Source organism: Pteronotus mesoamericanus, unplaced genomic scaffold (genome assembly GCF_021234165.1).
Source record: "Pteronotus mesoamericanus isolate MK-2021 breed Mesoamerican mustached bat unplaced genomic scaffold, CSHL_Meso_final contig_41, whole genome shotgun sequence".
Classification (NCBI taxonomy): domain Eukaryota; kingdom Metazoa; phylum Chordata; class Mammalia; order Chiroptera; family Mormoopidae; genus Pteronotus; species Pteronotus mesoamericanus.
The window spans coordinates 1,948,553-1,963,785 of NW_026555152.1; the positions used below are offsets into that span (position 1 = coordinate 1,948,553).

General features: G+C 39.8%; 1 protein-coding gene across 2 annotated transcripts; it reads left to right on the forward strand.

Annotated features, from left to right (window-relative positions):
* Positions 1 to 2,917: 2,917 nt before the first annotated feature.
* HMGB1 (high mobility group box 1) lies at positions 2,918 to 8,765 on the forward strand. 2 transcript variants are annotated; one of them, XM_054577111.1, is made up of 5 exons: positions 2,918 to 3,073; positions 4,924 to 5,087; positions 5,301 to 5,446; positions 5,936 to 6,110; positions 7,077 to 8,765. In XM_054577111.1, the coding sequence occupies exons 2-5, from the start codon at positions 4,938 to 4,940 to the stop codon at positions 7,251 to 7,253; spliced, it is 648 nt and encodes a 215-aa protein (XP_054433086.1). In that variant the 5' UTR covers positions 2,918 to 3,073; positions 4,924 to 4,937; the 3' UTR covers positions 7,254 to 8,765. The 2 variants fall into 2 exon arrangements, with proteins under 2 accessions (XP_054433086.1, XP_054433087.1); XM_054577112.1 differs by lacking the exon at positions 2,918 to 3,073 and adding an exon at positions 3,997 to 4,142.
* The last annotated feature ends 6,468 nt before the right edge of the window (positions 8,766 to 15,233 follow it).

Below are 15,233 nucleotides of genomic sequence, written 5' to 3' on the forward strand. Positions count from 1 at the left end.
ATTCATTTTGAAGAAGGTAAGGGTCTAATATAAATAAGTGAACATCAAATTTGTAGGACAAGAGCAGGAAGTTGTTGGGTTGTTGTTGTTTTTTTTAAGCTTATTTCCTTTTTTATGTCCCTCCCTACCTATATTATGGAAAAATAAATATGAGAAATGTTGTGCCCATAAGTGAAGGTTTTTATATTCTTCTCTTTGACATGGCCTATGTTACACTTGGGAATAAATAAAGCCACTATCACTAGACTGGATGAAAATTAGTGCTGTTTGAGGCCAGAATTTATTTATTTTTGTTTGCTTTAGATTTCATTTATTCATTTCTAGAGAGAGGGGAAGGGAGGAAGAGAGGAAGAGAAACATCGTTGTGTGAGAGAAACACTGACTGGTTGCCTCACATGCCCCCAGCCGTGGACCTGAACTGCAACCCAGGCATGTGCCCTGACTGGGAATTGAACCAGCAACCTTTTGGATGACAGACTGGCACTCAACCCACTGAGCGGCACCAGCCATGGCTGAGGCCAGAATTTAAAAAAGAAAAAGCTTAATTAGTTTGGCAACCATTGTCCTCATGTAAAAATATGAGGAAAAATTCAATGTTAATAGCACTTGAGGTTTTTTAAGTCATGGGTTTGAAGGGATCTGCATAACAATTTTAAATCTTTGCAAAAAAAAAAGTTTAATCTTTTTAACAACACTATGATCACTTTATAGTTGGGAGAATTGAAGCACAAAGAGGTTTAAAAAAAAAAACTTGCCTAAGATCATACAGCTGGTAAGTAGCAGAGCTGGGGTTTGAACCCAGGTCTATTTAAATCCAGTATTTATTACTCATCATACCATCCTGCTGAAATAGAAATCTGTGTGGCTCCATTGCTCTCATGTTGTTGTTTGACCACAAACTTACCCTGGAAGGAAGGAGTAAGGTACTGTAGACAATTGGTAAAGTGTGTGCTTAGGCCACTGTAACTCTGATATACAATATAATGTGAAAATAACAATATGAAAGTTAACTTTAGATGTTTACTTTTTACACTGAGTGTGTCTTATACTATTTTATATATTTATAAATATTATACACTTTTTCATGTGCATGTGTTGTGCATTATCTGTTCATCAAGATTATAAGCCCTGATTCTAATCATGTATTTTAAAAAAGGAATAAACATTAAAATCATAGCTCAGGAAAGGTTAGTTAAACTGATTCTCAAACACCTTAAGAAATTAGAGCAAATACATTAGGTTATGGATGCTTAGAGTGGATATAAGAAACAAAAAAAATCATAATAAAGTGATTAACTTTGCTCTCTTAAAGCAAATTTCAAACCATGTGCAGCAAGAATTTTTAAAACATGCAATACCTGACTATTTAGTCAGGGGCACTGACCTCTTTTCCTTTAGATTGTCAAAGTAAAAAAAAAAAAAAATGACAACAGTCAACACAACAATAGCTGTCTGGTGTGAATGAATCAAAATTATACCAATTTTTTTTGCCAGGTCAGCAAGAAATATATTTTTTGGTGTGTCCCAGAATTTTAGTAATTAGTTTATGTGTGCTGTGAGATGAAAAAGGTTGAAAGTTGCCAATCTATTACATTAGGGGTAATTGGCTGGTGGATTTAAAAGTGTATAATCATAGTATTAGAGGGTGAAAAAGGGGAAGTCTGTTGTAACTGAATAGGGGTGTGGTTTGCTCAGGAGGACTAGATAGTGGTTTCATAAAGCACTGATATACATGTATGGTCTTCAGAACTGGCCGATATAGCTATCACATTTTCTTTACAGACATAACATAATAAATGCGTCTGTAACTACCAGCCAGCTTGCTAAACTAGAGAAAGCACAGCCTGTGGATTTGAGTGTAAGAACTCTGACTCCATCTAGTCCTCCAGGTAACCATATCTCTACAGGCCCTGTAATCCTAGAGCAAGTACATGGATGCACTAAGTGGTGTGATGGGAGGTAGAGATAGCATCACAAGGATTCGTTTGATTATAACAGTAATCCACACCAAGTCAAATAAAATAGCCAAACAGTTAAAAACGTGGTCTCTAATGAATTTGCTAATTCTAGCAAGCACTCGCAAACATTTCCTGCCGGAGTGCCCCATATCAAAACGAAATAGCTGTGCTTTAATTACATGGAATAATTATTCGATTTCCTGGAAGTTAAGACAGTGCTTTGTATTTAAATAAAAAGTTCTAGACACGCTGTGAACTCGATCAAACCAACAAAAAGGGTGAAACCGAATGCCTGTGCAGAGTCAAGATTTCAGCTGCTCAGTAAGCCTGACGTTACGGCTTACGAGCCCAGAAAAAGGGGCATTTTAAAACCGGCCGACCGGATCATGTCACTTTCTTATAGGAAAAGCCCTGCTTCTGCAGAGATCTATTGCAATGCAGCCACGTGGTGTTGAGGGGCCCCAATCTTGCAGCCCTCGCCCCTCTGCACTGGCAGGAGCCCCATTTTTCAGGGGACGCTGCCTCAGACTGTCGCCCTCACTTTTGAAGGTCTGCTAAAATTCCGGGGTCTCTTATCTCAACCGCTTTGCAAGTAAGTTTGGGGTAGAGAGGGGGGGGAGGCCTGTGGGTGTCCGTTTTGCCTGAGGAGTTGGAGACTCTTGTGGAGAAGTCAGGCCTGCGCCGCTCCGGCGGCCGCTCCGGCGTGGGGCCGGCTCGGGTTAGACACAGGCACACACACCATAGAGCTCGCTTTCCCGTAGCAGCTGCTGCCTCTGCCTCTGCCTCTCCCGCCTCAGCCTCCTTGCCCGGCTTCCACACACATTCAGATTTGCGCGCTGTTTCAATCCTTGATGACGTGTCCCCGGAGACAGCCAATAGCCGACGGGCTCTGGTCAGGACAATGGGAAGAAGCGGACCAATGAACGGGCTCCGTGAGTTGGCGGTAGCCAATAGGAGGCGCGCTGGCTGGAGAGTAATGTTACAGAGCGGAGAGAGTGAGGAGGCTGCGTCTGGCTCCCGCTCTCACAGCCATTGCAGTACATTGAGCTCCATAGAGACAGCGCCGGGGCAAGTGCGAGCCGGACGGGCACTGGGCGACTCTGTGCTCGCTGAGGGTGAGTCCGGGGCAGCGCCGCGGCGGGGAGGGAGCCTCCGGCAGCGCCCGGCACCCGCGGCGGCGGGATCCGGCGGCCGGGAGCGGCGGGTCGGGATCCACACAAAGGCGGATGAGGGGGGACGGGGGGGAACTGCGCACGGAGCGAGCCTGGGGCTCCGAGCCCTGCCCCGCGCCGGACCCCGGCCCTGGTCACCGAGCGCCGCAGCCCCGCGCCCGCGCCGCCCACCCGCCGGCGTCCGCGCTGACTGGCGCAAAAATTTTTTTTTTTATTAAAAACATTTTTAATGTGTTTTCAGCCGCCTGGCCGAGCGTTCGGGCGGCCGCCGTGCGCGGGGGACGGCCGGGCCGCGGCGGGAGGGCGGGCGGCGGCGCCTCCTCGGGCTGCATCGGCCGCCGCAGAGACGGGCGCGGGCGGGCGGCGCGGTGGGCCCGGCGGCCTGCGCCCGGGCGGCGGCGCGGCGGCGGGGGGAGCGGCGCCCTGCGCCCGCTGGAACATGGCTGACTCGCCCGGCGCTGCCGGCGGGGAGAAAACAAGGCGGCGGGCGGGCGGGGGAGCGGGACGCGCAGTTCCGAGGCAACTTTTTTTCCTCGCCCCGCTCCCAGCCCCGCGTTCCCCGTGCGGGGGTGGCGGGCGCGCGGGCCGCGGAGGGAGACGGGCGCGGCGGCGGCGGCGGCTGCGGGCGGGAGCGGGCGGGGGAGGGGAGGGTCCGGCCGCGCGCCCCCCGCCCCTCCCCCCGGCCGCAATGGCCGAGCGTGCGCCAGAGCGCGCCGCGCACCCCGCCCGCCCGCGCTCGCACTCACACACTCACACACATACACACACAAAGGGAAGGAGCCATGTTCGCGCTCGCCCTCGCGGCGGCGCAGGCGGGGAAGACGCGCAGCGGCCATTCCGTGCGCGCCGGGCCGGCGGCCGCGGGCGGAGCCAGCCCCCATTTCGAGCGGGGCTTCTCCCTCGGCGAGCCCGACAAAATGGGGGCGGCGGGCGCACGTGGCGGCCCCGGGCCCGGGCTCCCTCTCGCCGCGCCGCCGCCGCCCCCGGACTCCTGGAGACAAGTGGCGAGAAGGTGCGCGGAGCCCTTACGCTGGGAGTCCGCCCTGCGCGGAGCCCCAACTTTCACGGATAAAAAAATACTCTGGTGGGGGGGGGGGGCTCAACCCGAGCTACAAGCAGGAGTGGCTTTTGTCCCTCATCCTTGTTTACGCGGAGAAACTTAAGACCGGACGTGTTTAGTCAGAACTGAAATACATCTCGGGGCCAAACCGATAGGAGAGACAAACTGCCTCGCGGTGTAGTGGCAGCGGCACAGATAACGCTGCCGCCCCAGCCTGGGTCCGAGCGTGGCAACTTTCTCCCCCGCCCTTCTCCCAGCAAAGTTTATGCCAAGCGAGTATCTTTCAAGTAATCACTAAACATCTCTGGCATAGGCCCGTTATTGGGAAGGGCCAACTTAGAACTTAACTTGGTTTAAATCCACAAGTCTGCAACATTAGGTTTCTGGCATTTTATTTTGTTTTCTGACATTTTATTTTGTTGATTTAAAATGGGTTTGAACGTTTAAGAAAATAATTAAAGGACCGGTTAGGTATTTCAAACAGACTACACAAGTATACCATTGTGCCTACACTTTTTTGAGATCACACTGAAGGACCGTTCTCTGCTTGGCATTGCCCCTTCTAGAATTGCTATTACACTATTTTTTTAGTTTGGTATTATGAGAGGTTGATGTCACGCCTGTGTTAAATAACTAGTACGTTAGTTTTTATACACTCTCCAAGAAGTTAAAGTGCTCTTAAATACCATAGTTTCATTGCTAACATCAAACATTTTATTTTTATATTTTTTAGAAAAGTAATTAAACATGGGCAAAGGAGATCCTAAGAAGCCGAGAGGCAAAATGTCATCATATGCTTTCTTTGTGCAAACTTGCCGGGAGGAGCACAAGAAGAAGCACCCAGATGCTTCAGTCAACTTCTCAGAGTTTTCTAAGAAGTGCTCAGAGAGGTGGAAGGTAAGAGGGCTTAAAACATACCAAAAAAAAAAAAAAGTCCAAGTCCTAATTAAGATTTTAAAAAGCCTGTGTGCTATTTGCATAATGTGAGGTGGTAATGTGAGAACAGGCTACTCAGTAGCAGAGGTCACTGGTTTTAATCATTTTAATACTTCCGAGGAACTTGATTCAAAGTTTATTACTGACTTAAGTTTACAAATAATTCATTTGTAGACCATGTCTGCCAAAGAGAAAGGAAAATTTGAAGACATGGCAAAGGCGGACAAGGCTCGTTATGAAAGAGAAATGAAAACTTATATTCCTCCTAAAGGGGAAACAAAAAAGAAGTTCAAGGATCCCAATGCACCCAAGAGGCCTCCGTAAGTATCTTGCCATTTTTCTTTGAAGGAGTGTTTTGAAAGTAGAATCAGAAATTCAGCAAGCCATCTTGTGGGTTTGGACTGTATGATCAAAGTTTCTTAGCTAATAGTGGGTGACATTGTTATATTTAAGGATTGTAAGTAAAATTCCTGTGTGGTGGGAGTTTAGCCAGAGTATTTAATTTGACATCTGCTTCCTTGAATGTTATATTTCTAAATGTAATTTTGAGTCTTTACTCAAGAAATATCCGAAATACTGATTTGCAGAATGTCTTGTTGGAGATCTCAAACATTAATCAATAGTATAGTGTCTGTTCAACTAGTGTCATGAGTTAATTATAATTCAGTTTTGGTTATGAAGGATAATTAGCATATTGATATTTACACCCTATCCAGTACATGCTGGAAATTAGAAACAGTTTTTATGTAGCAGTACAACACACACTTGATAATAAACTTAAAATTCTAAAATGAAATTCCTCTTTGTAGTTCGGCATTTTTCTTGTTTTGTTCTGAGTATCGCCCAAAAATCAAAGGAGAGCATCCCGGCCTATCCATTGGTGATGTTGCAAAGAAGCTGGGAGAGATGTGGAATAACACTGCTGCAGATGACAAGCAGCCTTATGAAAAGAAGGCTGCTAAGCTGAAGGAGAAATATGAAAAGGTAAGAAGTATGGGCTTGCTTGGTGTATTGATGGAAGGGTATGCCAGGTGTTAGGTAATTATACCTAATAACTCACCTTAATTTTCTGTTTCCTTAGGGATTTCTTAAAGTTTGAGGTATAACGCAGTTTTTAATATCTACATTCACTATGTCAATGGCTATAGTCTTAAGTCTTTCTCTGTCTTTCAAATTACATAGAATATTAAGTTACATTGGTAATGTTTTTTACTCTGTATAATTTGACTTGGGCAAATGCCACATGTTTAGGCTGGGTTTGTTATTCTCCCCAGTATCTCCAAATCTAAAAATTTTGGTAGTTACTTTGAGTCAGCTGAGTAGTTATTTTAAATGGTCAGACACAATATAAAAATAGGCTGGAGAAAATAATATAGATTGTGTTCTTCATAAACATGCCCTGAAACATTTATGTTCCCTCCCTCAGATAACCCGAAAAGCTCAATTTTAAGTTAAAAAGTTAATGTCTGTATAATAAATTGATACGAAGAAAAATGTATAACCCCTCTACTGTGAATTGAGATCTTAAAGTTAAATATAAGACAAAATTTCTTAGTATGGATTAGGGTCTGGCAATATAAACCTGTAGAATGCTTTTTTGCATTCAGAAGGTGGCAGTGTCTACCCTTTAATCAAAGTCTCTACATTCTAGTTACAATAAACAAAAGTTAGGATGTGGTGCATAATTTCACTTCAGTGAAGCATATCATGGCAAATGTTAGACCAATGAGCTATTCAGTGAGCTATGGATTAATAATTACAATCGTTTTCAGTATTTTTATATGCGTTTTTCAAAGTCCTGGTTAACTATGGAGTTGGAGTGAACCTTCAGATATGTGGTATTTTCATATAACTGGGATCTTGGTGAGTTTTGGCATGTTAACTTTTATTTCTCCCCTTACTTAACTGTATTGTCTTTCCTACCAATTTCTCTGGCCCTTATTTTGGAAGGATATTGCTGCATACCGAGCTAAAGGAAAGCCTGATGCTGCAAAAAAGGGAGTTGTCAAGGCTGAAAAAAGCAAGAAAAAGAAGGAGGAGGAGGAAGATGAAGAAGATGAGGAGGATGAGGAAGAGGAGGAAGATGAAGAAGATGAAGATGAAGAAGATGATGATGATGATGAATAAGTTGGTTCTAGCGCAGTTTTTTTTTCTTGTCTATAAAGCATTTAACCCCCCTGTACACAACTCACTCCTTTTAAAGAAAAAAATTGAAATGTAAGGCTGTGTAAGATTTGTTTTTAAACTGTACAGTGTCTTTTTTTGTATAGTTAACACACTACCGAATGTGTCTTTAGATAGCCCTGTCCTGGTGGTATTTTCAATAGCCACTAACCTTGCCTGGTACAGTATGGGGGTTGTAAATTGGCATGGAAGTTTAAAGCAGGTTCTTGTTGGTGCACAGCACAAATTAGTTATATATGGGGATGGTAGTTTTTTCATCTTCAGTTGTCTCTGATGCAGCTTATACAAAATAATTGTTGTTCTGTTAACTGAATACCACTCTGTAATTGCAAAAAAAAAAAGTTGCAGCTGTTTTGTTGACATTCTGAATGCTTCTAAGTAAATACAATTTTTTTTATTAGTATTGTTGTCCTTTTCATAGGTCTGAAATTTTTCTTCTTGAGGGGAGGCTAATCTTGCTTTTGCCCATTTTGGATCATGGTTTATTACAGTGTTTATCTTTTCATATAGTTAGCTGATAAAAAGCTTTTGTCTGCACACCCTGCATACTTGTGATGAGGGTAATAGTTGAATTGAGACAGTTTTCATCCACAACTGAAACTCTAAAATTGTGATCAGTTGGTATCAAATTTCCCATAGCCCAGTTACATTTACAAAGTTAAAAGTAACCACTCTACTCACAGCATGGGATTAGAATCAAACATTTTGAAAGTCTGTCCTTGAAGGACTTATAGAAAAGTATGTTCTAATCTTTACATGAGGACTCTACATTTTTTTTAACTCCCATTACCATGTAATGGCAGTTATATTTGCAGTTCCCACATTAAAGAAGACCTGAGAATGTATCCCCAAAAGCGTGAGCTTAAAATACAAGACTGCCATGTGAAGTTTTCTTGTTGACATTAGTCCTGGCAAAGCCTCTGAAAAAAAAAAAAAATGCTGGCTGTAAATGTCTTCTATTTAAATATGGATCACTTAGGAAATGAGACTCCATTAAAGATATTTTTAATTAATTGGGCCAACTTTAAATTGTATGCCACGTTTAAAATCAGGTATATTTCCCAAATTGTACTTTGCCCCTTTGTAAGTCAAATAGATAAGAGGGAAGAGGACACTTAAACTTTGTATCAGTATGAATTGTCCAACCTATTTGAACTTGGTTTTTCTTTATAATATAAACTCAAAACTCATTAGGGTCATATGTTTATCCACTTAGCCGTTTAGGAAACAATTTGGCGATTTTTGTGGTTTTTGACATCATTCTCTTACAGTGCCAGTGTTTTAAAATAGCGTTCTTGTAATTTTACACGCTTTTGTGATGGAGTGCTGTTTTGTTATATAATTTGACTTGGACCTTTCCATTTGCATTTGTTTATGTAATTTCAGGAAGAATACTGAACATCTGAGTCCTGGATGATACTAATAAACTAATAATTGCAGAGGTTTTAAATATTAGTTAAATGGCTTTCACTTAAGACTTTAAGATTGTTATGTACATATATTAATCTTGTTTTTGATAATAACTTAGCAACACCATTTAAATAAGGGCTGGCGTTTAAAATATTCTGCTTATAAGGAGGTTAATGGGCTGATAAACAGGTTATTGTCAAACATTCCAAGTGGTCTCAGTAGATACTAAATACATATAAATGAAAGACCAATTTTACTTTGTTGGGTTAAACAAGATAGTTTTTTAAAGGAAGGCCATATTAAGTAAAAAACAGTGATTACAAATATAAAAATCAGTTTTCTAAGCCCAATGAGGACCTCACCCGAAAGGCTTGAATTGTGTCCAAATTTATCAAGTTTTTAATCAAAACAAGTCAGTATCATCTCTGATGCATATGGAAGTTTTTGCTGTGGCTATAGCACCACTTTTAAAATCAGTTGCTAGCAAGGATGATTCCTTTAAAAGTGAATTGCCCAAGGAAACTAAACAACAGGTTTGTTGTGAAAAACTACCTTTTTTTTTTTTAAGATGTTGGGTATCTGAACAAGTCTTTTTGGGCTAACTGGCTTCAGATCTTAACTGGAAAAAATGGACAAAAAACTCTTCTGAGTGTTTCAACAGTAACCCATGGAAGGTAAGGGGCAATTTAGAAGATTTAGTGTAAGACTGCAAATGATTATTTTTTTTAAAGTTACTATAAAGAAACAATGTTCAGAAATAGTTTCAGCATTATGGTATGTAAAGGTATTAACATCAAGGAAATATTAAACTGTAAATTTTAGTACTAAATTTTTTGCATTCTTAAGAATTGGTATACTGGTTGGAACTTAATCCAATTATCTAATTTTCCTGTACAAAGATTAAGGACAATTGCTGGGTAGTTGTAATCAAGGTGTTGATATTTGCCACACATTTTTTTATAGTGAAATCTGAAAAATACTTTTGAGTCCTAATGCATCACCAGGGTAAGAAATGATGTGTGTGATAAGAGGAGCCATTTGACAAACATTTCACTGCCTAGGGAATTATAAATATTGCTCAGATATTAGGGTAGTATCTAGCTATATTGAAAATTACACTCTGGAGATGAGATTTTTGAATAAAAATCATGGCCAATCCTTTGGCACCATATAATCTGATGGAAGCTCAAGTCTAAGCTGGCTTGGTTGCAACACACCTGAAGGGTCCTGAAGTAGCTCTTCCAGTGTCAGCCAGGCACTTCCTGTGTATAATATCGCTGCAAATTTGCATTAATCCAAATATATTTTACACCTTGGAATTAACTATTGCTTGAGAGTGAACAACTGGTTAGTAATTAGGCTGTTTTATTAATAAGATTGTGGTAAGTTATTTAAAATGTTTTCATATTTGTGCTTTGCCCTTTTCAAATGGCTCTTGAAATTTTTTTAGAACTGCATAAAAGCCAGAAAACAATTTATATATCTATGCAACATAAGATGCAAGCTGGGTGTTTTGTCCTAAGCAAAGATGTGAACAGCAGGGCTAACATTTGCCATAACTTGGGAAATTCCCTGGATCTGAGCCAAGTTGCTCCCTGGAGTAATAAGGCAAAGTATAGCCCTAGGACTGCTGCAATTTAATGATACACCATGGCACAGAAATATCACACAACATGCAATGACACAAGTATAATTTATGCCACATTCCAGAATATACAACACCCATTTTCCAGTGGGTTTCAATCTGAAATGTATCTGCCAGGAAGAATGATCGCTTATGCCTCTAGGCATGTCCATTACTTGGAACCTATATAGTCGAATTTATTGGTCACCCACTAAAAAAAAACCCGAAATAGTAATACAAATCTGGAATAACAAGGGATTATGATAGGCATGTAGGTGACCACATGAAGAATGGTAGGTGAACGCTGGGTGTGTGGAAACAGTGACAAAGTCAATGGATGGGAGTTGCAGAGACCCATGTAACTTAAAAGGTGCTTATTTTCATTTTCACATATAAGTGACATTCCATACTATGATGCCTCATAATCATTACTGATGGTCATTCACGTTTTCTATTTTTTATTAGTTCTAACAATACTGCAGTGAACTTCTGTATACATTTCTCTTAGGCACAGATAGGTCTTTTAAATATCTCAGAGCAGAATTGTTGAGTCAAAGATTTGTGCATTAAAACTTGGCGGGCTGACAAATTGCCCCCCAAAAGGGTATACTTACTGTGCAACATTGTAGCAATGTTTTTTAATGATAAATCAAGATTTTTACTGGTTATTCTTTGGCTCCATGAAATAACCATTTTTAAGATATTAAAATACTGAAATATTGTTATTTGTTCAGAGTCACTCAAAACAAGAAGACAGAATCAAAACTGAAAACTCCAAACATTGTGTTGGTTATTGATTATTTAAACTACTGAACAAATTATTTCTTTAAAAAGTTACTGCAATAACTAAATATTTAATTGATTTATTGTGTGAGAATGAGGAACTTCCCATTGTGGTATCCTCCATCCTAAATGGAAGGATCAGGTAGTTTTACCTGGGGAGGACTTTCCCCAGCAGAGACTGTCAATCTGCAAACGCAGATTTTGAAAAACAGCGAGTTTTGGCTACAAATTATAGTTGAGGACTGTGGAGCAGATTCTGGCCACTAGGAGATGATTGGTTACTTGGAAAAGTGAATGGACACTGAAGACTTGCCTTAAATGGGATAAAGAGGACACGTGCTTCACCTCCTGGGGATGGTAATTTAGGGTACAGGACTCATACCAATGCATTTATAAACCCAGTTGTATTCAGCCTTAAAGTGGAATTAAACTTCATTCTTTAGAGTTACATAGAATCCCCAGTTACAGGATTCATCATATTTTTGTTCATTGTATTTTAATTAGAGAGATCTGATAAAATGTTCTGAACATAACCAAGTAGGATTAAAAGGTCCTAAAATATAAGTATCTGTTAGGTAAGAGAGAGTACTCCTACAGAAAAACAGGAAGCTCAGTCACCACATCCTCAGGTATCAGTGTGATGCCCAGAAGGTGTGAAGAGAGAGCTTGGAGGCTACTTAGCAAGAACATAGCAGCCCCCTCCCCAATCTGAATTCCAAGGAAGTTCAGGTCTTGCTGTGCGTCTGAAGTTGGCCTGCCTGGGACTTGGGTATAGTGACTGGGTGAGGCACACTCAGGCTGCGAAACAGGGAGGCTCATCCAGAGCCTCTTTCACAATAGGAACAAGAGTTGCCCTTACTTTGGGGGCCACTGCAGGCTTATAGCACATTAGAGGCAAAGGGCTCTGCCAGTCTAGCCTGTGGTTTTTACAGAGTAGCAGGCAGAGGCCCACAGAGACTCAGAGGTTTGCTGAGACAAAAAGCAGCATCAAAACAATAGAACAGTGCCAGGCTCACAGCTGCAAAAAAAGAGTGAGTTCTTCCCTCTTCTTTATTTATTTTTCGTATTTTATTTTTAAATTTAATTTATTGGAGTGGCATTAGTTAATAAAATTACATAGGATGCAGGAGTACAATTTGATAATACATCATCTGTATATTGTGTGTTCACCTCCCCAATTTTTCCTCTTTTAAGGATGGTAACAAGGGGCTGGAAGGCTTCCTCCCAGACCCTCACTTTCATGCCTGGGTTCTCATACCATGACTACAGTTGTTAAAATGCAAGCAGGGCAGCACTCTACCATCACTAGTGATTCCCCTCCAGATTTCCTCCTCCTATTTACTTAGACTCAAGAAACTTCTAGAGAAAACAAAACAAAATTACTGCTAATCATAAAGAACATTATAAGCTACCTGATTCTAAAGAGCTGAAAAGCACCAGAACTGTGCTCTATATGAGTCTTTACAATAGCAGTGTGAACCTCCAGAAGTAGAAGGAAGAATTGCAATACACTACCTGCTGTAATAACTTTTGAAAAACTCTTTGCCTTATTCTGAATGAAATTTGCACTTATTGAAAGATAACAAATAAGAAAATAAAAATCATAAACTGACAACAGCATGGTGATGACCAGAGGAAAAGGAGCATGGGGGGAAGTAGATGAGGGTAAAGGGGGGGTTGAATGATGAAGGAAGGAGACTTGACTTGGGGTGGTGAAAATATAGTATAATATACAGGTGATGTATTATAGAATGGTACATCTTAAACCTATGTAATTTTATTAACCAATTTTACCGCCATAAGTTCAATAAAAAATAATAAAAATCTGCAATTCTAGTCAGACTTAAAAATACAGTGTGTGCTTCAGTTATATATATAAATATATAAAATATATTTAATATAAATATATAACATTTTAAAAGCTGAGGGGAGATTCACATAAAATTAACCATTTTAAAGTGACAATTCAGGGGCATTTAGTACATTTACAGTGTTGTGCAACCACCACCTCTGTCTAGTTTCAAACATTTTCATCACCCCCAAAGGGAATCCCATACCCATTAATTCCCCCACCCCTTAGCACTTGGCAACAAGTAACCTGCACCATTTCTATGGATTCACCTGTTCTGAATATTTTACATGAATGGAGCCATTACAATATGTGGTCTTTTGTGACTGGCTTCTTTAACTTAGCATCACGTTTTCAAGGTTTATCTACATAAAGAGCTTTTATATTCAAGTAATTGCAGGACTTTAAAAGAGAATGTATAGATTAATTGGAATGGGTGAAAAAAACTTTGACAATTTTGCAAAAGCATTACAGTTTTCTTGATATTCATTTAATTGTATCACTTGTACATATTATTTGAAAATTATATAATTTTCAAAATCTATTAAATTAGTCATTTGTATCAGAATTATTAAAATAAGATGAATTGTATTTTTACATATAATTAAAACTAAGACATAGATCAACACTTTTGGGGAGTACATGTTTTATTTAATGGTGATCAACAAGTCAACATAAAATTAGATTAATTATAAAAATTTATCTTTTAGCCAATCCCATAGGAATCTATTCCATCCATTGATGAGCTTGGATTTTATACTATATAGATCAAACCAGAAAAGCAGTGTAAGTTTCATGTTTCCTTTAAGAACCTAAATTTTAGAGGTCAACATTGCAAAATTTTGTCATTAACTTATATGTTGAGCTTCTCAGATAATTATAATGGACCATTAGAAATAATACTGATTTTATTTTTTTAATTAGACAGATATGTTATTGTATAATAACTTCCTATCTCATATATAATAGATATCTTATATATCTATGTCTATTTTAAATATAATATTTAAAGGTTTTTTAAAAAGATTTTCTTTATTTTTAGAGAGCGGTAAAGGAGGGAGAAAAACACATCAATTTAGTTGCCTCTCAAATGCTCCCAACCGGGGGCCCAGCCACAACCCAGGCATGTGCACTGACCGGGAATCAAACCAGCGAACTTTTGGTTTGTGGGATGTCCAAACCAATGAGCTACACCAGTCAGGGCAATACTTGAAGTTTCTGAAAAATTAAACATTAAGGTCTTGAAAGTTTTTAAATGATGGTGGTTAAAGATCAACTGACCTGCGAAAACCCAACAGAGGTGCAGTTTGTTTGTTATTTATTTATCTACCTATTTATTTATTTTTCCTTTGTCTTAATTTTTAGGCCAAATCTATTTTTTTCTCATCTTTATGACCACTCTTAGTAGGTTTTTGCTTATAATAATGTTTAAAACATCACAAAAAAATCATAAAATTATACCCAGTGTGTCTTATTATAAATATTTCTCTTTTAAAGTGGGAAAATTATTAAGAGGCTGCTGTTCCAAACAGAAATTATTGGGTTGGCCAAAAAGTTTGCTTATTCTTTTCTCTAAAATAAAAGACACTTTTTCATTTTCACCAATAACTTTATTGATTTGGCTATTTTGAGTATGTTGGTTATCTTCTGCATGGTATAACCTTTGTCATTTTCAATTAACGTCTTGATTTGATCACTATCAACTTCAACTGGTCTACTTGACCATGGAGCATTATCCAGTGAGAAATCTCTAGCACGAAGCATCGCAAACCACTTTTGACACCTTCTACCAGTCACAGCACTTTTTCCATACACTGCACAAATCTTTTTTTTTTTTTTGTATTTCAGTTGCATTTTTACCCTTCTTGAAATAAAAAAGCATAATATGCCAAAAATGTTATGTATTTTCTTCTATCTTCAATATTAAAATGGCTACACAAAAATTCACCAATTTTGGTGGTGTTTTTTCTTTTTTAATGCACACTGAGTCCTGGCTGGTGTGGCTCAGTGGATTGAGTGCTAGCCTGCGAACTGAAAGGTTGCTGGTTTGATTCCCAGTCAGGGCACATACCTGGGGTGTGGGACAGGTCCTCAGTTGGGGGTGTGTGAGAGGCAACTGATGGATGTATCTCTTATACATCCATGTTTCTCTGCCTCTCTTTCTCCCCCCCTTCCTCTCTCTAAAAAACAATAAATAAAACCTTTAAAATATAAAACAAATGCAGGCTGATATGACAGCTGTCACAATACAATCTAA